The 24,149-nt window shown below is 38.1% G+C and overlaps 1 protein-coding gene across 3 annotated transcripts in view; it reads right to left on the bottom strand.

Moving 5' to 3' along the window:
* TRAPPC11 (trafficking protein particle complex subunit 11) overlaps nucleotides 1-24,149 on the bottom strand; it is a 48,451-nt gene that overhangs the window by 18,140 nt on the left and 6,162 nt on the right. For 2 of the 3 annotated variants that reach the window (XM_042934252.1, XM_042934251.1), the window contains exons 5-23: nucleotides 23,399-23,513; nucleotides 19,667-19,766; nucleotides 19,258-19,331; nucleotides 17,418-17,514; nucleotides 15,016-15,149; nucleotides 14,209-14,356; nucleotides 12,383-12,476; nucleotides 11,566-11,645; nucleotides 11,385-11,463; nucleotides 11,247-11,301; nucleotides 10,763-10,908; nucleotides 10,011-10,096; nucleotides 9,768-9,900; nucleotides 8,268-8,398; nucleotides 4,451-4,606; nucleotides 2,917-3,104; nucleotides 2,633-2,781; nucleotides 2,182-2,303; nucleotides 1,532-1,651 (exon numbers count right to left, since the gene is read on the bottom strand). In XM_042934252.1, coding sequence (XP_042790186.1) covers nucleotides 1,532-1,651; nucleotides 2,182-2,303; nucleotides 2,633-2,781; nucleotides 2,917-3,104; nucleotides 4,451-4,606; nucleotides 8,268-8,398; nucleotides 9,768-9,900; nucleotides 10,011-10,096; nucleotides 10,763-10,908; nucleotides 11,247-11,301; nucleotides 11,385-11,463; nucleotides 11,566-11,645; nucleotides 12,383-12,476; nucleotides 14,209-14,356; nucleotides 15,016-15,149; nucleotides 17,418-17,514; nucleotides 19,258-19,331; nucleotides 19,667-19,766; nucleotides 23,399-23,513 — 2,207 coding nt within the window. The remainder of the gene's footprint in view (nucleotides 1-1,531; nucleotides 1,652-2,181; nucleotides 2,304-2,632; nucleotides 2,782-2,916; nucleotides 3,105-4,450; nucleotides 4,607-8,267; nucleotides 8,399-9,767; nucleotides 9,901-10,010; nucleotides 10,097-10,762; nucleotides 10,909-11,246; nucleotides 11,302-11,384; nucleotides 11,464-11,565; nucleotides 11,646-12,382; nucleotides 12,477-14,208; nucleotides 14,357-15,015; nucleotides 15,150-17,417; nucleotides 17,515-19,257; nucleotides 19,332-19,666; nucleotides 19,767-23,398; nucleotides 23,514-24,149) is intronic. The other variant, XM_042934253.1, reaches the window with a different exon arrangement.

Here is a 24,149-nt window from a genome sequence, read left to right as displayed (position 1 = left end):
GCAGCATTATTTACAATAACCAAATTGTAGCAGCCCAAATGTCCATCAACAGATAAATGGATAAAAAAGACGGGGTATATATATACCGTGAAATATTATTCAGCTATAAAAAAGAATGAAAACTTGCCATTTGCAATCACATGGATGGAGCTAGACATCACAATGCTAAGCGAAATAAGTCAGAGAAAGACAAATACTACATGACTTCACTCACATGTGGGATTTAAGCAACAAAACAAAGGGACAAAGGGAAAAAAGACAAACAAAAAAAACAGCCTCTTAACTGCAGAGAACGAACTGGTGGCTACTGGAGGGGAGGTGCGTGGGGGGGATGGGTGAAGTAGATGGAAGGGATCAAAAAGAAAAGTGGCACGCACCTCAAAAATATCGTGTCCTGAGGCAAAGAGAGCATTACACACTGTTGTAGCTTGATTCCAGGACAGTTACTACATAGCAAACAATCATTTTAAAAAGATATGTTCCAAGTCTACTAGAAGCTTCATTATCAGAAGTCCTTTCCAAGGCATAGGACTCCAAAGCTGTATAGAACTTGAATGTTCTTATTTTGTAGATAAGGAAACTCAGGTCAAACGGTTACATGGCTAGGCTGAGTGGACACGTTAGGAGGCCATGCTGAGATTGGCACCCCCCCTCCTAGTTCACCAGCCATGATCCACTGTAGTGCATCAGGCTACGTGAAATCTCTGATATATTGTATGCCTTCCTCCCTTCCACTTGGGAAATATTCCTAACTCTTGTAGGATGAGTGTTGCCTCCTACTGACTCATACAATGGCGGACGGCCCAGACTCTGGCCAAACTACAAATCCCCAGACTGACTGGCCTTCTCCTCTGCTGGCTGAGGAATCAATCCATTCCTGAGAACGGGCTGAAACAATACAGATAAGACTACGAGGACAGTCAGTATCATAATGTTCCATTACTAAAAGTGGGTACAAGCCATTATATACAATATGGTTAAGTCTAAATAAAAACACGGTGCCCCCAGATCACTGTAAATAGAAAACCAACAGAAAACACTCCAAAAAGCTGACAGCAGTTGCCTCCAAGGCACTGACTATGACCATGCTATTCTCATCCTCTTCTATCTGCATGTAACTAGACATAATTTTCATAAGAATCTTTTTTAATAGAAAAAATATCTCATAAAGGGAGACCTTCCAGCCCCTCAAATCTTCAGCATATAATCAACTTACAGATTTTACCTAATGTGCGATTTCATAAAGAAACACACAGGTTTGGAATCTCAAAACTTTTTTGCATGAGATCCTAAACCTGCTGATTGTACAAAAAGCCATGGAGGCCCGTTTTCTAATGTTTGACCAGTGAATGCCATAGTACATCGTTTATAATAAATATAAGTGATTAAAAAAAAAAAACCCAAGATGTTTAATTAAAATCTGTAATAGACTACAAGCACCTAAGCTGCTTATTTTAGAGGTAAAAAAAAAACATAAAATAGGGAACGCCCCACGTATGATGCTTCCCGAAGTAGCCATGAGAAGTAATACCTTGTGACACTTGCAAACAATTTCTTTGTCTTCAATAGTTGTATTGATCAGGTAAGAAACATACACGAGAAACATTCTTGAACCTACTGTTCCACAGCGAACATATAACATTTTTTCCAGCTGTAACAAAATAAAAGTATTTTAATTTAATAATTTAGAGATTTCTTCCTGGTATATACTCTAGGATAATGTTCCCACCTTTTGGAGTTTACTGTGCCAGCTGACTAAATTCTTGAACCCTGTTTACAGGCTGTTCTTGCCACAGTATATGTGGGACCAACCAGTACTATGCCACCTTTTTTATTATCATTCCCAACTGCCCAAGAACTGTGTTTCGTTTGGAAATAAAAGTTGCTTGAAAGCCTATTTCACAAAGTTACAAACTTAATGTTATTCAGTTATTTTATCAGGCAACTAATTCTCCATATCAGGGCCATTTGTTCTAAAACCCCTTGCATAAAACTGCTTACAACATCTTATGCATCTAAATATGTGTAAACATCTTACACATTTAAGTGTTAAAAACATGCATTAGCTAAATCCCATTTGTAGTCTCAGAATATGCCGTTACGATGTTCTCTAAAACTCACTACATATTTAAAACCTCAATCTAGTTGATTTCCTCCCCAGTCATAGGTGACCAAGTTCACCTGTTCCCCTGGATGTAAGTCTCCGATAGGAATGTCAGTGAGTAAAGCCGGATAGGACTCGTCGCATAGTTCTGTTCCATGAAGAGACACATGAGTTTTCTGAGTTAAATTGGCATCCTGTCCTGAAAGTGTTAATATCAGTGTTTTAAAATACGGGGCATTCAGACATTATCCTAACAATTACTACTGCATAGAGAGCACTCTTTCATGACCGTATTTTATTTTATATTTTATTTATTTATTTATTTTTAAACGTTTATTTATTTTTGAGACAGAGAGAGACAGAGCATGAACGGGGGAGGGGCAGAGAGAGAGGGAGACACAGAATCCGAAACAGGCTCCAGGCTCTGAGCTCATGACCGTATTTTAAACAAACTTCCTGTGGTTGACACCACTGATACTTATTTTCTGTTGAACAAACACTGATCAAATGTGGAAAAGGAATGTTTACCAGGTTTTAAACCAGCGGTGAGCTTCACGTCTCTGATTTGGGTCTTTTCATGGGACTGAACAGTCACAACCAAACAATACATTTCATTCGTCAGGGCAGGAGGGTCATGCCGCAGATGCACGGAAATGTTTGGAACTCTGGAAATAATCCTTCGGTGGGGGGGGAGGGGAGAAAAACCCAAAAGCTTAGCTAAGCAACCGATTAAAAAAAAAAAAACAAGTTCTTCAAAGTATTTAAAAGAAGTAAGATGACCTTCCTCAATCTGCCTAGCAAGGTCGACTTACATCGTGCTGGCCTGAATGACTATGCTGTCCCAGTGAAGCTCATTGTCAGGGAGCTTGGGTCGTCTTTTGAAAGAACGCGAGGCCTGCAAGGCTTCTTGGGAGGAGGCAGCGTCCCCTCCTCCTCCCTGCCAATTTAAAACCACACATCTTCCCGACTCGTGGCCCAGAACGAGATCGACCGAAGTAATCTGAAAGACGGAGGGTTGTCAGAAATGCCACCTCATACTTGTCACCATCCCCTCTCGACGAGTTACACAGCAATTGCTGGTGTGTGGAGTTCATCGAGGGACTCCCCCCAGGGTGAAGTCAGAACACCTGCTGTACCGCTGTCCCCGACATCTGTTAGCTGTGACACTGACTAGGTTCCACCCGCTTCACCTTTAAACAGAGATAATAACCTGACATAACAAATGCTCAATTAGTGGTCGCTGAGTGAGATACATGAATATTTTCATGACCATTAGCACACATAACCGAATTCCTAATTCCACACATATTTTTTCCCCAAAGACACGTATAATACTATTAACTGAACAAATATTCCTTTCAACAAAATCCATTAACAAATGTACTCGAAACAATTATGATTTCCATCTGGTAGGCTTCCTGAGTATCTTATAAAAAATATGTAATTAGGGATTTAGTCAAAATCATAAAAAAAACTTTAAGTGAATAAGCAAAATCTCTGGATATTGGTTAATAATAAAATCAACAGATTCACAGATACTGTCATGGGAATATTGGTAGTACAGTCTTATGTTTCTATCTTAGAAATGGCCCAAAGTTTAGATGAACCAACTATCGCCATTTAAGCCATGGAAAACAAGCTTACCATATACTAATCACTATTCCAATTTATGTTAACTAACTGATTTAATCCTCACAAAACACTAAGAGGTAGGGACCATCATTATCCCCACTTTACAAGATGAGTAAACTGAGACACAAAGAGGTTAAGTAATTGCCCAGAGCCCCACACTAGTAGGCTGGAGAGCTGGAATTTAAACCCATGAAGTTTGGCTCCAGAATTTACGCTCAATAAAATTATTACTTCTATCATATATTTCTAAAGTCATTTTAATTATGTACATTAAAGGAATCCTTTAAATATATACATATTTTTTTTAAAAAAAAGCATTCAGAAATGTTTAGACATCAAAATGATATATATCTCTAGTGTGAATTATGTCATTATATAAAACATAATTGGTATAGTGTATAATATAGTGTTTTGTTTGAAATTCCTTAACTGATTACATAGCCATTAAAACTGAGGTTGGTCTTATGTACTAACCGGAAAGGATGCCTCATATATACTAGTAAGTAAAAAGAGCTAACTATAGAATATTATGTACAGTATAGTCTCAAAAAAAGAAAACCTACCAAACCATGATGAACAATTTCCCTTAGGAAGTCCAGGTGGAATATTTTCCTTTTTTACTTAATAAACTTGTGTATTACTGACATTTTTTTCTGACGTACACATATTACTTTTGTCATTTAAAGCATGTTTTAAACAAATTTCATCACTAACCTCAATTTTCTTCCCCACATCTTCAGTTTTTGCAACAAATTTAAATAAAAACTTCCTCGTTTTACCAGGAACTAAGCACATCTTTCCCTGGGTCAAATTTTCTAAAACTTCACTTGCTTTAGTTGCTTCTTCGATTACGCAGAACTGGTTATATTCCTGTAAAAGAGGTCAGCAAGCGTCACTGTTTATACACAGCAAGTGTCGCATGTTTTGCTCACACTAAACAAAAATGATTCGGAGGTTGGTAAATTTACCTGCAGTATAACTAAAGCATTATGAAGGGTGATTAATGGGAGGTATTTTACGCCAAACGGAAACACTTATCTACTCACTGCTGCCACAAGGTAGAGATAATTCACCACATACAAGCTGATTTCTGAAAACATTTACAAATCCCAGAGAAGCAAAGATTTATTCTTTGTTTCACTGGACACTACTATCTACTATCTTTTTTAAAAAGAGCTTTCTTTTTACATGGCTTCTGTGACATCCTTCTTGACTACTTCCTGTTTTTCCCTCAAAGGTCTTTTCTTCTTCTTGTCCCCTTAATTCAGAGGCTCCACAGGCTCAGTCTTCGGCTTTCCGTTCTACTCTCTTTATGTTCATTTCATTGCAGAGTTTATCCATTTTTACATGTTCCGTACCTCTATGCTAATATTTCCCACATTAAAAACTAACACTGTCCTATTTCCTTAACCAAAAGTTCATATACAAATATGTCAAGAGGTTAATTCCACTACCACCCAAATTTAGCATGTCCCAAACTCAATGTACATCTACCTTCCTAGAAGAGCACACTCCTTCTGTGATAAACAGAGGTGAGAATAAAGGGAGAGGACTGAAGGGAGACCTCTTTCTTGTGCACGTCTATGGAATCAACATTCTCATCCATTCAGTAAACAGCAAGAACTTCCCAAGAGCTGTCTTCTATCCCAGCAGATGAGTTATCTTACAGAAAATTCTTATTAGTTACGTTTAATACTTGCCTTTGAGTTTTCGTTTCTATCCCATGCTTCTGAAACCTAAGTACTACTTTTTTTTTCTTCTGATTCAGATCTTGAATTTCAAATAACACATATTCAGAATATAATCTAACTTTAAAAACGAACTGCTTTACATTTTAACATTTTAAATTAGTTTTTAATTAGTCTGTTTGTTGTTTAAGAAAAGGGGGGAAAGAAATGGAATAGTAGGATATTAACAGCAAAAGTACAATAAGAATCTCTCTATTCATCCTCTAATTCCAGATTTAGAATATCTCCCCAAAACTGTCACCATCGAGCAAAAAAAAAAAAAAAAAAAAGTATCTGACCTGGAGAGCTTACATGCTAACAAGGAAAACCAATGACTTACCGACGAATCACACAGACAAAAATGAAACCACAGGTGTGGTAAGTACTACAGAGGGCTACGGCCAGGAAAATCAGCTGGGGGGGGGGGGGTGTCCCTGAGGAAGTAAGGCTTTTAAGGGGATAAAACATGAAAAGGAATTAAGAAGAAGTAACATCACATACTCCTGTCCTACTACGGTGTGATCTCAATCACATGTGGAATCTGTAACTCATAGAAACAGGGTAAAATGGTGGATGCGAAGGGTCGGGGTATAAACCTCCAGTTACAAGACAACAGGTTCTGGGATCTAAGGGGCAGCATGGCGACTATAATTAATAATGCTGTATTACATACTTGAAAGTTGCTGAGACAGTAGATCCTAAATGTTCCCACCACAAAACAAAGGTAATCATGTAAGGTGATGGATGTTAAGTAACTGTGGTCATATTCTGCAGTATATGCGTTTCAAATCATCTTGTAGGTACACTTTAGCTATAAAATGCACACACAAATGAATCGCTTTTTGGTGGGGCTGGGGCAGGGGCTGTCCTTTATTCTTTACCCTGTACACACACCCAGCAATCCAGACTTCTCTATTCATAGACGCCTCCCGTAGCCCTTTCTTCCTTCCCATCCCCACCGACAGCGTCTTCATCCAAGTCCTCACACGTTAGTACTGGGAAGCACACTAAAGAGGCTCCGGTTGGTTTCCAGAAGATCCTTTCTTTCTATTTTGTCACTGGAATAAAGTGTCTTAAATTCTAAGTTTCATGCTCTTGCTTTAAAGTCCTCAAACTAGGGGCACCTGGTTGCTCAGTCAGTTAAACATCTCACGGTCTGTGGGTTCGAGCCCCACGTCGGGCTCTGTGCTGACAGCTCAGGGCCCGGAGCCTGCTTCGGACTCTGTGTCTCCCTCTCTCTCTGTTCCTCCCCTGCTCATGCTCTCTCACAAACACAAACATTAAAAAAATGTTTTTCATATACAAATAAATGAAATTCTCCAACTACTCAGAAGGAATCTTTGGGTAATCGTTCAAAACTGAATGAAGCACACCGGTCTGCAGGTGACCCAGGTTCAGCCAACAGATTCTCTTACGGGGTTACTGCTCAGTTGTGAAGACAGAAAAATCTAGTAAAGCAGGTGAAGCTCTTTCTTTACCACTGTCCAATAAATAGAACATGAATAAGTGAATGAATAAAGAAACCTTTAAATGCGCTGAGCTCGAGTTCCTGTAAGCCACGGAGCCCTGCCTCCCACGGGCCCCTTGCTGCCCACACGCCCGGAACGGGAACGCCTGCCTCCGCCCGGCGTTTGCAACTGCCAAGCCTGCTCCCCCTCTCATCTCTTTATAGCTCCCTTCATCTCATCTTCATTCTTGAAACTTCCTCCTTCTTCTCTGGCACGCCTACTCTAACTGTATTTCTGGCTTACGCCACGTAATTTAGTCCTCGTTACCTACTAGGGCAATCTGTGAGTCAGTCCTGGCCCCTGCCCCCAGAACGCTTCCATTTTAACAGAGCTGACATATGCTAAACGTTCGCAGGCTCACCTCGATGCTAAGAACACTGTAACTCTCATTAAACGCTTGCTGGTTAAAGGCTCCATGTGCTTTCTGGGGGACCAGAAGATAATTATCTATTATGTGAGCTTATAATCGGAATATTTGGAATGTAATCAAGTAGCTGACCACACTGTAACACACTACAAAAATGTGCAAGTGTATATAATCCCAGCCCTGCAGAAAGAAAAAGCTGCTTATATGTGCACACACAGAAAACGTCTAGACTGTTCAAGAAGTTACCAGCAATGACTTCTGGGCAATGGAGTTGGACAGAGCACGCTTACTTTCCATTTTATATCCATCCAGTCCACTTTACTTTAACACCAACCGTTTAGTAGTTTTATAATAAAAAACCAATACTGTTGTTAGAATACAAAACAAGGGATTTAAAAACTAAATTACATTCATCCTGAATAGATCTCATTTGAAATTCAAGTTATGCATCACAAAAGATAAAGTTCTTACAGTTCGTAAGGATGGAATAATAACAAAACTTAAAGAAAAGTGTAAGAGTAAGTAAAACTTGAATGGCTGATACAGAAGTGAGAACTATAAATATATTTATTTTCAGATAGAGTTTACCAAAGCCCATTTGTTACTATGAAACCATTATGACCTAAAATTCACTAAGCTCGTTTCATCTAATTTAAAATAAGCTACATTAAGATATACACATGCTAGGGGTGCCTGGGCGGCTCAGTAGGCTAACCGTCCGACTTCAGCTCATCTCACAGCCATGGGTTCGAGCCCCGCGTCGGGCTCTGTGCTGACAGCTCAGAGCCTGGAGCCTGTTTCAGATTCTGTGTCTCCCTCTCTCTGCCCCTCCCCCGCTCATGCTCTCTTTCTCTCTCGAAAATAAACAAACATTAAAAAAAATTTTTTTTAAAGATACAGGGTAAAAATACATTAAAAGCGACCGTTACCTGATTATTGAAGCTGACACAGAGCTTGGAAAACCTAATGGGATGTGGACAATCAGCCTTCAGATAGACATCACACCGCACAGGAACATCAACATGAAAACTTGGGGCGTGAAACTTGGCTTTGCATTGAACTAGAAATAAAACAGAGAGAGCAGAGTCACACAGTACAAGACCGTCTAGACAAATTATTCTGATTCGCACTTACTCTTCAGAAAGGAAACACCTACATGGGATATCCTTCTCTTTTTTTTTTAAGTGGTTTTTTTTTTTTTTTTTTTGAGAGAGAGAGAGCATAAGTGAGGAAGGGGCAGAGAGACAGAGTCACAAGTGGGTTTTGTACTGACAGTGCAGACACAGGGCTCAAACTCACGAACCGTGAGATAACCTGAGCCAAAGTCGGATGCTTAACTGACTGAGCCACCCAGGTGCCTCTTTAATTTTTAAATTGTTTTCCCTCTTTTTATTTATTTGAGAGAGAAGGAAAATGAGTGGGGAAGAGGGAGAGGGAGGGAGAGGGGGGAGAGGGAGAGAGGGAGGGAGGGAGGGAGGGAGGGAGGGAGGGAGAGAGAGAGACAGAGAGAGAGAGAAAGAGAGAGAGAGGGAGGGAGGGAGAGAGAAAGAGAGGGGGAGAATCCCAAGCAGGCTCCATACTCAGTGCAGAGCCTGATGCAGGGCTTGATCCTACTATCCTGGGATCATGACCTGAGCTGAAATCAAGGGTCGGACACTCAAGTAACTGGGCCACCCAGGCACCCCTACACTGGCATTCTTACTGAATTCTGCACTTGAAGCATTTCAACACATAAATGTAGTTCACTTAAAACAAAACAAAACAAATTTAAATAAAACACAACTCCAAAACTACCTTTAATTCTAAAAACATAGTTGCTGGGGCGCCTGGGTGGCTCAGTCGGTTAAGCATCTTACTTCGGCTCAGGTCATGATCTCACACTCCGTGAGATCGAGCCCCACGTCGGGCTCTGTGCTGACAGCTCAGAGCCTCGAGCCTGCTTTGGATTCTGTGTCTCCCTCTCTCTGACCCTCCCTCGTTCATGCTCTTTCTCTGTCTCAAAAATAAATAACCATTAAAAAAACAAAAAACAAAAAACAAAAAACAAAAAAACCATAGTTGCTCCTGAAATGTAACGAACACAGAATTTTAAAGGGAAAAAACCATTTTGTTCTTTTTAACTTATTTCAAAATACCTGCCCAGGCATTACAGAATAAACTCTTTAAATAACTGTCTTTTCAAATGCATTTCAAATCACATCTAAAGTACAAACAGGCAAGGTAGATTTTAATATGTAAACTAACTATTTAAAATTCTGAACATCTTTTTAAGTCAATGGTGAGGGAAAAAAAATCACAATTTTTATCTATAGAACGACGTATTTTGAGCATTCTTTCTTTGACTTTCTTATTTATTATTCTCTATCTATTCATTTTGTAGCAAAAAGGATAACCTCTCTGAGGTAACACGGTAGATGCCAGCTACCCACCAAATGGCACAAAGTCCTGCACTCCTATTGTGAAAACATTGCTGCCGGCCAGAGAAACTCGGTCCGCCCACAGCTTCTGAGCCGTTTTCACTGCTAAGATATCACAGTCAGGTTCAGGATCAGGACTTTCATTCTGCACCAACACAGAGCACAATTCATTCAGCCAGTTACAGAAAATACACAGATACAGATCTAGGTATACATATCCCCAGGACATATTTTATACAAAGAACTCCAACCTACCATCAAAACATTTATGAGGTTCTTTTCTATCCGAGATTTCTGGTCATCCTTCAGAGTGGAAGCTAACATGAAAGAAGGAAAAAAAGCTACAACTGTAAGATGAGCAAGTAAGTCTACTAGCCCCACCGAAGGGATCAAAATACCATAGAAAAAATATGTCTTCAGGGCGCCTGGGTGGCTCAGTCGGTTAAGCGTCCGACTTCGGCTCAGGTCATGATCTCGCGGTCTGTGAGTTCGAGCCCCGCATCGGGCTCTGTGCTGATAGCTCAGAGCCTGGAGCCTGTTTCGGATTCTGTGTCTCCCTCTCTCTGACCCTCCCCTGTTCATGCTCTGTCTCTCTCTGTCTCAAAAATAAATGTTAAAAAAAAAATTAAAAAAAAAAAAAAAAAAAAAAGAAAAAATATGTCTTCTAAGACGGCTAAGCACCATTCCAGACGACGTGCAACAGCACAGTTTTCTATGTTAGCCCCAATGCTCTATATACTTGCATTTGAACTCCATATGAAGAATCGTTTCATGTCACGTTTAAAAAAAAAAAAAAATAGGAAGAAGAATTTTGTTCTTCTCAACTATCATGAGACCTCGACTACAGTAAGTTCCATGAAAGTAAGAGTCCTTTCGCTTGGAAAACTGATCTGCACATGGTAAAAGTACTAGCAAAGATTTGAGAATTATTCTTTCAGTTCGAAGAAGCTTAAAGATGCTGCAGAATTTTAAAGCATCAGAATTTTACTGTAAGAGCACCAAGTTACCTCTTCCAAGGAGTTCTAGGGAATAAGTAATGTAATCTTTTAACTGGGCCATGAGGTAGGAACACTTCAGAGCTGTAGTCAATATGGACGTGAGCAGGGTCCACCACCCTTCACTCCGATAATCACACATCACGTAATCCAGCAACCTGTCAGAAGGCAAAATGTCAGACATGCTGAAACGGAGTCACAAGAAAGGGCCTAAAGACTCCGTGGAGAAAATAACGTGCCTTACCCATGTTATATACATGTCAGAAAACTTACTGAAATAGTTTAACAGGTATTTTCACATTAGCTAAACGTGATGTTTCCTAAGACTTTGAGAATGATTGTACCAACAGATAGTACTTGAAAAAAATACCGCAGAAATGGAGTTTAATAGAAATAGAAACATGGAAATAATCAATCCTTCAAAACAAATTTCTCTTCTGATTTTGCTGTAAGGTAATCGGATTACTTAAAAAAATAAATAGGGAACAGGACTCACTTCAAAGCTTTGGTATAATCCTTTGCATAATAATATTCCTCTCCCATTTGAACCACTGTAAAGGAAATAAGATTTGTATGTGTATAATTTTAAGTTATTCAAAGCTGCATGAAACTGTGGCATATTATGGATACATACTTAGATGACTTTTCATTCTTGGACACTTATATTTCTTAAATTGTGCAACAGCATTGCTCAGAAGAGTTATTATTATTTCCTGTTAGAAGAGAGAAAAGTGTGAAACATTCCAATAAAAAGAATCTCATGTTTTCCTCGACTATTCCAAAACATAGTTTAGATTGGGAAACAAAAAACTTACAGAGTGAACAACACTTCTCTCCTTCAGCTGAATGGCAAGAATTCCCACCTTTTCTTTTTCAGGATCAGAAAGATCAAAACCTGTGTAAGATAAGACGCAACCCATTTTAGATAGCTCATTTAACATAAATCCTTCATAGGCATTGGATGTGTATACTCCTTGAATCCTTTACTTTAATATAATGTATTTAAGATTCTTAGACATTCTAAAATTTTAAAGATCCTAAGAGACAGCTTTATGAGCATGGGAACTTCTCTGTGATCTCTGTTCTGAAGAGAACATTACTGAATTCAGCATTCTCTTGCCTAGCGATATCAACCACCTGATGAATAATATCAATTATCATTCTCAATACAGAATACACTTTCTGGAGGTTAAAGTATATAATTGCTTAACAGTTAAAGTGTGATTGCCACAAAAATTGCTAAATTAAGTATCTATCAAACAAAAAAGATACAGAGAAATTTTTAAAGAGATACAAGTTAATACTGTTTTAAAATATCAAATCTAATAAATCATTAAAGTTAACTGGAATTAAAATATTTAAATAGCCTAAAGTGGCTTATTAATTGTGACTTTAAGAGATGCCCGAATGTTTTAATCATACTCACATCTTTAATTAGAAGTTATTCTAAGATGTACTGATATAAATAAAACATTCTAAAAACTAAAGAACTGAAAATCTTTAAGATGCTTTAAAAAACACATTTTTGCCTCAACATAATGTGTTATGGCCTATATAGCCAATGGAAAAACTGTGATAGCAATTTGTGCCTTTTGAGGTTGAGAGAAAAGAAAGGAGGGAAAAATTATTTACTTAGTACTCCTTGTCGCCATGATCTTTGTCCATAAAAGTCAAGAACACCTGTTTGTGTTTCTAACGGATCAGGATTGGGATACATCACAGAAGCCTGTAAAGTAAAACACAACCCTAAATAAGAGTTTATGTAGCCTCTCGCAAACCAACTCTCTTCAGTCTTTGACAGAATAAAAACATTTCCAAAAATACAAATACCAAATACATGTTCAGATATCATAGTTGTGAATACTTCAACATACACTAAATTTTCACAAAAATTGAAATAAATGTTTCACTTAATATTTAGGCAGTATCATAAAAATTAAATTGAATAAATCAGTCTGATTGTGACAAATGATTTCATAGTAGCTATCTCTTCTACATTTCCTTTTCATCTTTGCTAAAATAAACCAATAAAAATGTGTTACAAATTATGCTTGATGTTTATTCCACACATATAAGTGCTTTTGTGCAAATGAAAATACAGTAATGTGACAAGGAGTTTTAAAAAGAAGACACTATTTTCCTTCCTTATCACTTGTGTATTCAATCCTGGTATTGTCTGGGGAGGGATATTTTTGGCACCAGAATTTGCAAATTTATACTTTTTTCTTTTTTATAATTTTTTCCCTCTGAAACGGCACAGAGATATAATGCAAGTACATTGTTGAAAAATACAGAAAACATCCAAAAGGAAATGAATAAAAATTTAAATTACTTATAAACCTATTACCACTGTTGACAATGTATACATTAGTCTTCCAGATTTTGTACACAAACATTTATTTGTTATTAACTGGAATAATTTTTCAACCTGCTTTTTTCCTTTAAATACATTCTGTAAATTTCACATCATTATCCTTCTGAAACAGTATTTTTCATGGCTGCCTGCTGTTACATTTTAACAAATTCCCTATTGTTCATTTTGTTATTTATATTTTACATTATAATTAATAAATCTGTCTGAAGAACTTTATAATTAAATCTTAGTATTTATCTCTTAGGATCCCTTATCTGCCTTAGACTTCCTGAAAATGAAAATCATATGCAAATAATATGGTAGAAAATAGTCTGGTTATATCATGGTTTAAGGAAAAAAAAAATCCAACCTTTTAAGTACTAATATGCAAACTCTGTTTTTGGACCAGTTTTTTAAGTAGTACTGTTGATAATATTCATCTATCTTCAGAGAAGAAAACTGCAGATTTTAAAGGACAAAAACTGATACAACTATACAAACGTAGATGTATTTATACATGTACGCACCACGTTATTTTAAAAGTGCTTCTGGGGAAACTGGTATCTAACTATAATCACCCACGAGAAAGGCAAAATGAAATGTTAAGAAACTGCAATTAAAATTCTGCCACAGATTCTTAAGAGTTTTCCACAGAGAAAAACCCCAGGAAGAGAAAGAAGTCCAACGTCATCCTCTCTGGTGGGTCAAAATAAAGCACATTCCTCCAAAGTCCTTCAAACTCCTACAGCCGTGATCAGTGGAAACAACACAATGGAGTTATGTTACGGCACAGACTAAACTGTGACTTTTTTTTTTTTTTAAACTGTGACTTTTATTTGAAAGTAATTTGCTCCTGTCTAAATCACTAACTTATTGTCAATCATAAACTGGTTCTTCACAGAAAAACTTCTGCTTAATCCACAGGTGAAAATTATTTTCAGGCTAAAACTGAAAATAATCATAATCCCTAAAACTCTTAAAGATAAAAACGGATGATATTCAAAGGCTTGGAAAAAAATGATCAACATTAATCAGTCTTATCTTCCTTCAAGAGAAGGTTAATCCACTTCCTAAATGCCACGTAAGCCAGGAGTTGGTAACTTACCTCATGGTTACAGAGGGTTTTTGCAAGTTGCTTCCGCTCCTGGGCATAGTATGCTGCCTGCTGGTAATAGAAACCAGGATTCTGAGTTTGAATAGCTGTCAACCCTAACTTAATAGCTTCATCAAATAAATCTCCAAAGGCCTGGAATCTTAAAGAAAAAAAAAAAAAATCAAGAAAAAAAAAGATGAAAAAGAAAAAGGAAAGAGAAAGAAGCTTACTTCTAATAATTATTCATTCTCAAACCATAACCTCAGCAGACTGTGTTAAAATAATGCTAATGAGGAACTGCAAATTTTGGGGGTTTCTTTGTAAATACGAACACACACTAATTATAGGCTATAGATAAATTCTGCGTTTAAGTCAACTCTTCTGTACTGGCAAACCTTGATAAATATACCATCAAAGTGTTATGTCAACATAGTTCCCACCAGTCAGAAACATCCATGTTTCTGGGAACAATTTCACTTTGGGATTGTTAAACATCATTCTCAAATAGCAAGTTCCAGGCCAGCAGGGCTTTTGTTTTATTCCCTGCTATAGGCTCAGTACCTAGACATGTGGCAGAAACTCCGTAAATACACGTTGAATGAGAGAGACGGTACCATGAATTAAGTGATTTCCATTAAGGAATTCTATGAATCAATATCTACCATTACTGGAAACATACTTATGCTAGATCTCTAAAAGCCCACTTACTGACAAAAAGCTTAGCTCCATGTAGAACTTAGAGTCCATGCTAATTCCATCCCTCCAAATCCCAAGTATTGAAAGAAAAAAAAAATTCCAAAAGTACAATTTAAAACATACTGTTTCGACATCCATGCGGCGTGCTCAAAAGACAACTCTGCGCTTCCGATTTTTTTCTTACACAAGTCTATGTGCTTTCGGAACTGAGCGATTGCGTCCAGTGGGGTGTTGTGCTGAAAACACAGCCTGCAGATCTGCAAAATGTGGAATCAACCCCAAAATAAAGAAGAAAATAAGGTCAAAAGGTATATTCATTTAAAAATATGTAAAACATGAGACGCACTTTAAAAAGACTATGAAATTTCCTCTCAGGTTCTTGGCAACGGAATTGATTTTCTCTATTAGAATCGTTATGCTAAAACCAGAGGTTATGTCTCCTTGATAAATGAAATAAAATTATTCCATATTTGCACCGTATACCTTAGAAAACCTTCTTAAAAGTATAGAATAGGGGCGCCTGGGTGGCTCAGTCAGTTAAGCATCCGACTTGACTCAGGTCATGATCTCACAGTTTGTGGGTTCGAGACCCGTGTCGGGCTCTGTGCTGACAGCTCAGAGCCTGGAGCCTGCTTCAGATTCTGTGTCTCCCTCTCTCTCTGCTCCTCCCTGCTCACGCCCTAACTCTCTCTCTCTCTCAAAATAAATACACAAAAATTATACTCAATGAAGAACACAAAGATTGGTGAAAATTAAATACCACCTCCGCAAGCACAGACTATAACTGTCAGAAAGCTAAAGATTTTTCTGTACCACAATTACAGCACAATGGCCTCCTTATCAAATAAGGATTACAGAAATTCTTGAAAGCTTCTTATTTGGAATGCTATTTCAAAACAGTAATAATCTACATCGACATAAGGTAAAAGGAAAAACAGAAGAAACACGGCCTAAATTTATTTCCACATGCTTATCATCAGTTTTATTTGTAAGGTACGAGGAATACATGAAAAGTTAAGTCTCTCATCCATCCTTGCCCCTCAGCCATCCAATTTCCTGTTCCAGAGGCAGCCAGCTCCCAGTATGTTTCAGAATATAGTCTCTGCACAGATAAGTGTGTGGTCATTTATATACAACTTATCATTTTTAATAAATAGTTTCACAATATGTTTAGTGATTCACTTTTTTTTTTTTTTTTTTACCTAATATTCCATATCAATAAGTGGAGCTGTCTCATTCTTAATAGTTATAGAATATTCCCTTGTCTGGAGTTATAAGTTACATCAACCAGTCACTTATTGCTGGGTTGCTCCCAATCTCCTCCTACACAAGGTGCAATAAATATCCTCACATGCGTGACTTACAAGTCTTATTACTAGCACATACATTAGATAAATTTCCTGACATGGAATTGCTAGGTTAAAGGAAACACCCCCTTTCAATGCATATAGTTACTGCGAAAACCTTCTCTATAGATGTTGTACCAGTTTACATTTACATAAGGAATCAAAGTGTCTATCCGCCCTCACGTCACCATCCCGGTGTTAGCCGTCTTTAAAACATGAATGCGGAAAGATTAAAAGCAAAACAAAAACCCCTCGCTTGCCTTCTGCAGGCATCTATTTCTACCACATACAATCTGAAAATGCTCAAATAACAGGTATAAAAGTTTCCTCCGAGGTGAACAGATACGCCTTTTCTATGGCTGTGCCATTAAACCAAGGGAGGCTTACATAGTTTGAATGTGTTGCATCTTTAAAAATTCACGAATAGGGGCGCCTGGGTGGCGCAGTCGGTTAAGCGGCCGACTTCAGCCAGGTCACGATCTCGCGGTCCGTGAGTTCGAGCCCCGCGTCGGGCTCTGGGCTGATGGCTCGGAGCCTGGAGCCTGTTTCCGATTCTGTGTCTCCCTCTCTCTCTGCCCCTCCCCCGTTCATGCTCTGTCTCTCTCTGTCCCAAAAATAAATAAAAAAATGTTGAAAAAAAAAAAAAAATTAAAAATTCACGAATATAGGCAGCTTTCTTCTCTCTCTCTCCCTCCTATCCCACTGAAAAACAGAAGCCCCTCGGGGCCCCTGGGTGGCTCAGTCAGTTAAGCGTCTGACTTCCGTTTCGGCTCAGGTCATGATCTCATGGTTTGTGAGTTTGAGCCCCAAATCGGGCTCTGTGCTGACAGCGTGGAGCCTGCTTAGGATTCTTTCTCTCTCCCCTCTCTCTCTGTCCCTCCCCCATTTGCGCTCTGTCTCTCTCAAAACAAATAAATAAACTTAAAAACAAAAACAAAAACAAAAACCCCTCCTAAAGGAGTCTTACAAAAATAAAACTGCCCTAAGGGAGAACTCTGGGACCCATAAACTCGAAAGCAAGCATTACAGCCGGTTCTGCTACAGAACCATCGCAAGAGGAGAGCCTAATTAATCAAATACTCACTTTCAAAGCAAGTAACTAATACGGATTTTCAAATTTCAAAAAGATAATCTAATATTTAAAGACATGTTTTCTTCATTTGGAAGTAGAACCATTACCTTGTAGTTTATAAATCCTGCCATTGTCTTAATTTCCAGAATATTAGTTTCATGGGCTCTCAATTCATGCACAAGATTATAGGCGGTCCTATAATTCCTAATGCAAACATGGGGAACATGGTTAATTATGATATAAGTAAATCTCAAGAAAAGATTCCCAAGAACAAATTATTAGAAAAAGGAAACACTTCTTAGCACTGAACAGTTTAGGAATAACTTATACATATCCATCTGAAAAATGATGTTGATTACTAGTATGTGGGAGGAATCAATGACTTTTCACTAAGAACAGAACCATTGCAAGTGCATTGTTCTGTCATTAACGTCTGTCAATAACTGATAGAAAGTAAGTTGAAAACGAAAGTAGACAACTGTCCAGAATTACGTTAAAAAGTCAGCATTCTGTTAAAAAGAAATAAGCTTTTTTTTAAAAGCACCATTGTGAGCTTCTCCAATGAACAGAAATTGTAATAGCACAGAAGGTGCTAATCGAGACAGGGCACAGGTCAACAGCTTTTAAACCCAAGTATGTCTACAAGTTCAGTGGCCACTGCCGATCTCGGGCACCGGCTGGAGAAGGGGGAGTGGGCTGAGACAGGAGAGCCTGCTAGAGGAATGCCTCCCCTGAGGATGGAAGGGGATGAGAAAATCTCCAGGCTTCTCCAAAGACAACTCTTTGCTCCTAACTTCCCCTGGTAAAATTTGTCTTCCCAGAATTACCTTTGAGAAGACTTAGAAGTGGTACCATGGGTACAAAGTGAACTACGTTGAAGCCAGTTACCATCCCATGGAGTTGCTGACATTTACACAACACAATCTGGTGTTCCCCACCTCAACAATAACAAAAAAGATGTTTCTGCAATATTCCTCTGAATAGTAGATTGACTTTTGTTTCTCTTATTCTTCTGCCCTGCACACTTAGCCTCTCTTCAGTTCTTATTCCTATGTTACACTGCCACACTCAACCTTTAAAAACTGAGTTAAAGTTAGAAAAAAATGTTTTACTAAATTGTGCTTAGTAAAAGCAAAGGAATAAAATGTGTAACCACTACCAACACATACACAACTACTCGTCAAAGCTCTAAGCAGAGCCTTCGAATGAAAAATGATGCTGAGATGTATAAACTTTAACAAAAATTTAATTAAAAGCAAAATCATGGGGGCCCCTGGGTGGCTCAGTCGGTTAAGCGTCTGACTCTTGGTTTCAGCTCAGGTCACGATCTCCTAGTTTGGGCAGCTCAGGTCACGGTCTCAGTTTGTGGGTTCAAGTCCCAGATCAGGCTCATTACTGACAGCATGGAACCTGCTTGGGATTCTCTCTCTCTCCCTTTCTCTTTGCCCCTCCCCTGCTTGCTTTCTCTCTCAAAATAAATACATAAACCAAAAAAAATTTTTTTTAAATAAGTAAAATCATAGATTAACTAACTAAATGCACTATACATCTTCAGAAATTCATCGTATTAGATAAGGAATGTTTAACATATATTTAGCGGTGGAAGTCAGTCAACACAAAGATTTTACCGATTATACAAATAAGTAGTCAACAGGATGGGAAGAATTTTAATGTTTCTTTAGATCACAAAACGTAATCAAATTAGACCAGAAAGCTTTATGAGAGTATGAAATTTACTTCTGATAATAAAACGGAAATTCTTTTAAAATCTCAAAATATTATATTCCATTCATCTCTAAACGAATCAAATACTACATACACGAACCTAACCAACATAAACATTTTAAAATTAATTAAACTTTTGTTGAGATTCAGACACTGCCATTAATACATTACTGTTAACATAAAGATAACAAAAATTTAGTTTGACAACCATTAAAAACTTACTTCAGGGCATTTTGTGTATCTTGTTTCAATTCACTGAAGAAAGCTATTTTGAACTGATGTCTAACAAATAAAAGCTGAAAAAAAAGAATAGAAAAAATATCATTACACATACTCTCTTATAATGTAAAAATTACGATGATGTTTATTAAGAGGAAACACAAAAGTATTCAAAATTAAAGATCAAGAATTACTCCAACAAACAAGTATAGTTAAGGAAGCTATAAAAATCTCTAAGAACTTTAAGGGCAAAAAGTAGAAAGAGAAATTAGTTTTTAAAAGCTTTTAAAAAAATTTAAAAGCATAGAAGCTATTTAAAAACATCAAAGTATTACAGACATTTAAAAAACTCCTCTAAAATAATCAATGATGAATGCTTCTATTATTTCCTTCTTTAGGAAAAATAATGTACCTGGTGAGTTGTCTTATTCAAAAATTCTTTATGAGATTTCACTCTTCTGATCTCAGTGTAGTAATAAGTCTGTGCATGTTCATAAAAGGCATTTTCTAATCTGTTTAAAAAAAAAATCAACATTCAAACACTAAAGTTATTTTAAACCAAACTATTCTCAATAGTCATATTTGTAAGACCTAAAAGTAAAATCATGACAGAGATAATGTCTGTAGCTTACTTCATGATAAAGATAAAAAGCAAAATATCCTTAATTTCTAAATAAAAAATGTAAAGACCCCCAAAACCATTTAGTTATTTATAATCCACTCTTTTATTTTGTAATTTTATAGGAAGTGTGAAAGAAACAGATATACAATATTCATTCAATTTGACTATTTTTTCTGATTTTAATATTTAAGGTTAAAGGATAAGAAAACTGATGGAAAAAAGGACCAAAAATGAGAACTGGCAATTGACAGAAGAGTAGCATTTACAGGATTCAAATCCTACTTTGTTCCCTAACTTTAGGATAACATAAGAACAAAGAAAATCTGACCACAGACAGATAAACAACTCAAAGCTCCTTTTGTGACAATAAGTATGTATCAGAAGTATCTGCCTACGGCATGAAAGAAAGCTAAATTCACAGTCAGATAAAGGCTGGACTTCAAGGCTTTTCCTCCTCGGAATAAAACACAATTTTGAAGCTGTATTCAAAGAGTTTAGGTACATCTGAGGAAAATATGCTAAGAAAAAAAATGGCTAAGCATAAACTTTAAAAATTTGCTATTTTAAGGCAAGATTTTCTATTTTTAAAACTACACTTTTTAAAATGTTAAAATATGAAAATAATTAAAGTTAGGTTCTAACTTTGAAAGAACATATGAATCTAAGCTGAACTATAAAGTCTTATAAATGGGTAACCTTTGTTTTGAAAGACAAAATATGATTAAAAAGAAAAAATCTGCTGGTTAGCATGACACTGATAGTCTACTGTCCTAAGACGAAGGCCTTTGGACTTAGAACACGTTTTTATAAAAGAAAAATGCTTAACTCATGAGAAGCTTGACAATTCTTTTAAGTATTTTCACTTGAAATGATCAGTGAACCTCTGAAGCACAAGAGTCTCCTGATCACTCAACACATCACAGGAGTTTTATACACATTCTGTTTCTTTGACATTAAAAAAAACACATTAACCAGGGGGGCCTGGGTGGTTCAGTCGGTTGAGCATCCGACGTCAGCTCAGGTCACGATCTCAGAGTTCAAGGGTTCAAGCCCCGCGTCGGGCTCTGTGCTGACAGCTCGGAGCCTGGATCCTGCTTCAGATTCTGTGTCTCCCTCTCTCTCTGCCCTTCCCCTGCTCATACTCTCTCTCTCTCTCTCTCTCTCTCTCTCAAAAATAAACATTTTTAGGGGCGCCTGGGTGCCTCAGTCGGTTGAGCGCCGACTTCGGCTCAGGTCAGGATCTCGCGGTCCGTGAGTTCGAGCCCCGCATCGGGCCCCTGTGCTGACAGCTCAGAGCCCGGAGCCTATTTCAATTCTGTGTCTCCCTCTCTCTGACCCTTCCCCATTCATGCTCTGTCTCTCTCTGTCTCAAAAATAAATAAACGTTAAAAAAAATTAAAAAAAATAATAATAAACATTTTTTAAAAATAAGTAAATAAATGAATATTTAAAAAAACTTAACTGAATCACTTAACCTTGTAGTCTATATACTTAATATGTACATCAAAATGTTCTGAAAGCACACAAATGAGTGAGGATGCCACCGGGAACTCTGCTAACTCCCTCCCGGATCAGACACTGAATATGAAGATTTACCGATATTCAGCATTACCCTCTCTCTTAAGATGAACTATCCATATGAGGAAAGGTGTAATAATGTCTTCCCTCACGTCCAGTGGACGGTCTTACCCCTGGTGCTCGCATCTCTATTTTGGAGGTCCTGGATCCAGAGCACTTGCTTTTTATATCAGTAATTTCGACACAGCCCTCCTTACTCAAATGTGGCATTATCCCCAGTAAGACCACAGCGGTTAAGGGCAGAAGCCACAGTTTCTGTTTCTCTTGCACCCACGATAGCACTCAATTTGAAAGCTGAGGAGGACGTTAAGGCGGGGTTTCTCAACCTCAACACCGCTGGTGTTCTGGACCAGGTAATTCTTTGTTGTGGGCTTTCCTGTGCACGGAAGGGTGCAGAGCAGCACCCCTGAACTCTACCCACTAGATGCCAGTATTAGGAAGCCTCAGTAGGGGCCCTGATACATGTCTCCAGGCATTCCCAAATGTTCCCTGGAGGCCAAAATCCCCACAGTGAAGAATCAGTGGATGAAGGTGCAGGATGGATGGAGGACAATGGCTTTCTTAAGGAGGCTGCATGCGAACTCAGCCACAGAAGTGGAGTAACAGAGCCCAGAAAAGGGAGCTGGAAGGCAGGAGTCCTACAAAAGCACGGTGACAGGAAACAGCGCCGTGAACGGCGCAATACTGCACCGTACAGGCAGGAACTGTCAAAAGCCTGGAGAGGAAGTCCGAGGCCAGCTGGGGGGCTGAGATGGGCCTTGGTGGAGGAAAAGCAGTACGAGTGTGCTACCAGTTTCCTAGGTATCTGCCCCCTCTCTGTTCCCCAGAGGTCAATGCTCACAGTTGAAAACACAAAACGCACCGTCCTCTCCTTCCGCGTTCAGGGCAATCATGGCAATTTCAGCCTCAGCACCACTGATCTGACTGAGTATCCACACTACCTACTGTTTATCATTTTCCATGCGGAGATTCTACCTGCTGACTGCATCTAAGTTTTCTCGCAGTTCATCCTTTCGTTTGTTGCCTTTTCAAGCTCTCTACTGTGGAATTTATACTTCTCTTTCCTAAAGTTGTGTCGTTTACACACCAACGGGAATGACCTATTACTTCCTATAGGACATCACTTCCAGAAGTTTGCTTCTGAGACACAGGAACAAATGGAAGGGAACTAATAATCAAAGATTGACTACACTGTTCCTGAGTTTAAGAGGGACACTTACACAGAATGAAAAGGCAAACCATCTTATGGTCAAAATCAGTGAAAAGGTTCAAGTCTAAAATACAATCTGGCCAAAAATGTAATATTATAAAACTTCTCTGCAACACTGAAAGCTAGAAAACAACAGATAATGGTCACATATTCTGTGAGATATTGCTGTGTCCCCAAGTCATATGCCTTTTAGATACAAGGGATTTATAAAGAATATTTAAGAGGGGCGCCTGGGTGGCTCAGTCGGTTAAGCGTCTGACTTTGGCTCAGGTCATGATCTCGCGGTCTGTGAGTTCGAGCCCCGCGCCGGGCTCTGTGCTGACAGCTCAGAGTCTGGAGCCTGCTTCAGATTCAGTGTCTCCCCCTCTCTCTCTCTCTCAAGAATAAATAAAACATTAAAAAAAATTAAAACAAAAAACCGCAGTTGACCTAGATGTGTATATGGTGTCAATGAGGTAACGTTAAGTGGCAGTTCAGCATGTGTTGTACAATTACATCTATTTTCATATTAAAAGCCATGTTTGGACAGAAACTTAAGAAGCTGTTGTAGTGGTTATATTAAAGAACTGGAAAACGTTAATAATGGGGACTTTTCTTTTCACCTTATAGCTTGTGCACCGTTTATATTTTTTCCCATGAACACGTGTTTTTGTTAATTAAATGAATCTACACAACCAATTTTTCAATGCTTCATGAACAATCTAAAGAAGAAACATTTTAAGATCTTGATTTACCTTATAATATAACCCACCAGGTGGTCAGTGTGGGGCAGCACAAACAGAGATTTTCCTGAGAGTTCACACGCATTACATAAAGCCGCAGCCCTTTCTGACGCCGTGACATCTTCCCCTGTTAACAAATCCCATAAAGATAGAGAAATAAAATGATTGGTGTGTTTTTTCTAAACGAATGGCTCCCCAAATCTAAACAACAGAATTAGGAAGAAAAACTCAAACCCCCTTTCACCATGCCAGGTGGTCTCCTGGGATCCTTGGGGGCTCTCTGGGGTCCTCAGAAGTTACACAGTACATATCTGTTAGGAAAACCCTGTGGAATTTTCTACGGAGCCAAGATAGGCCAAGTTATGCCAACAGAGATGCCACATAACTATTTCAAAAACCGTAACTAAAAATGGAAGCAATAATCCAGGAAAGTGGTTTCCAAAATGCCACAAGTTTCAAAAGAGAAACAAAAAACATTCTGGCCTCTCAAAGTCTTAGAAGGTAGAAGAAATAAGCATTTGAAACTAAGACATTTTCTTAGAAGAAATTAGAAATCCTATGGCATTTTTCTTTGTCCCATTGCATGTTAAGAAAAAAAATTACATACAGAATATAACTTCAAACAGACCTCAGATAACATTCTTTTTTAAAAGATCAAGTGAATAACTGTTTCATCAGTCGATAGATAGATGTCTACATGGTGAGGTAAGTGAACTGGGGCTGGGGGAGAATATTTTAATATTTAACATTTTAACATTAATTT

The sequence above is a fragment of the Panthera leo genome, chromosome B1, assembly GCF_018350215.1.
Source record: "Panthera leo isolate Ple1 chromosome B1, P.leo_Ple1_pat1.1, whole genome shotgun sequence".
NCBI lineage: Eukaryota > Metazoa > Chordata > Mammalia > Carnivora > Felidae > Panthera > Panthera leo.
This window is presented reverse-complemented; position numbering and strand designations above follow the sequence as displayed.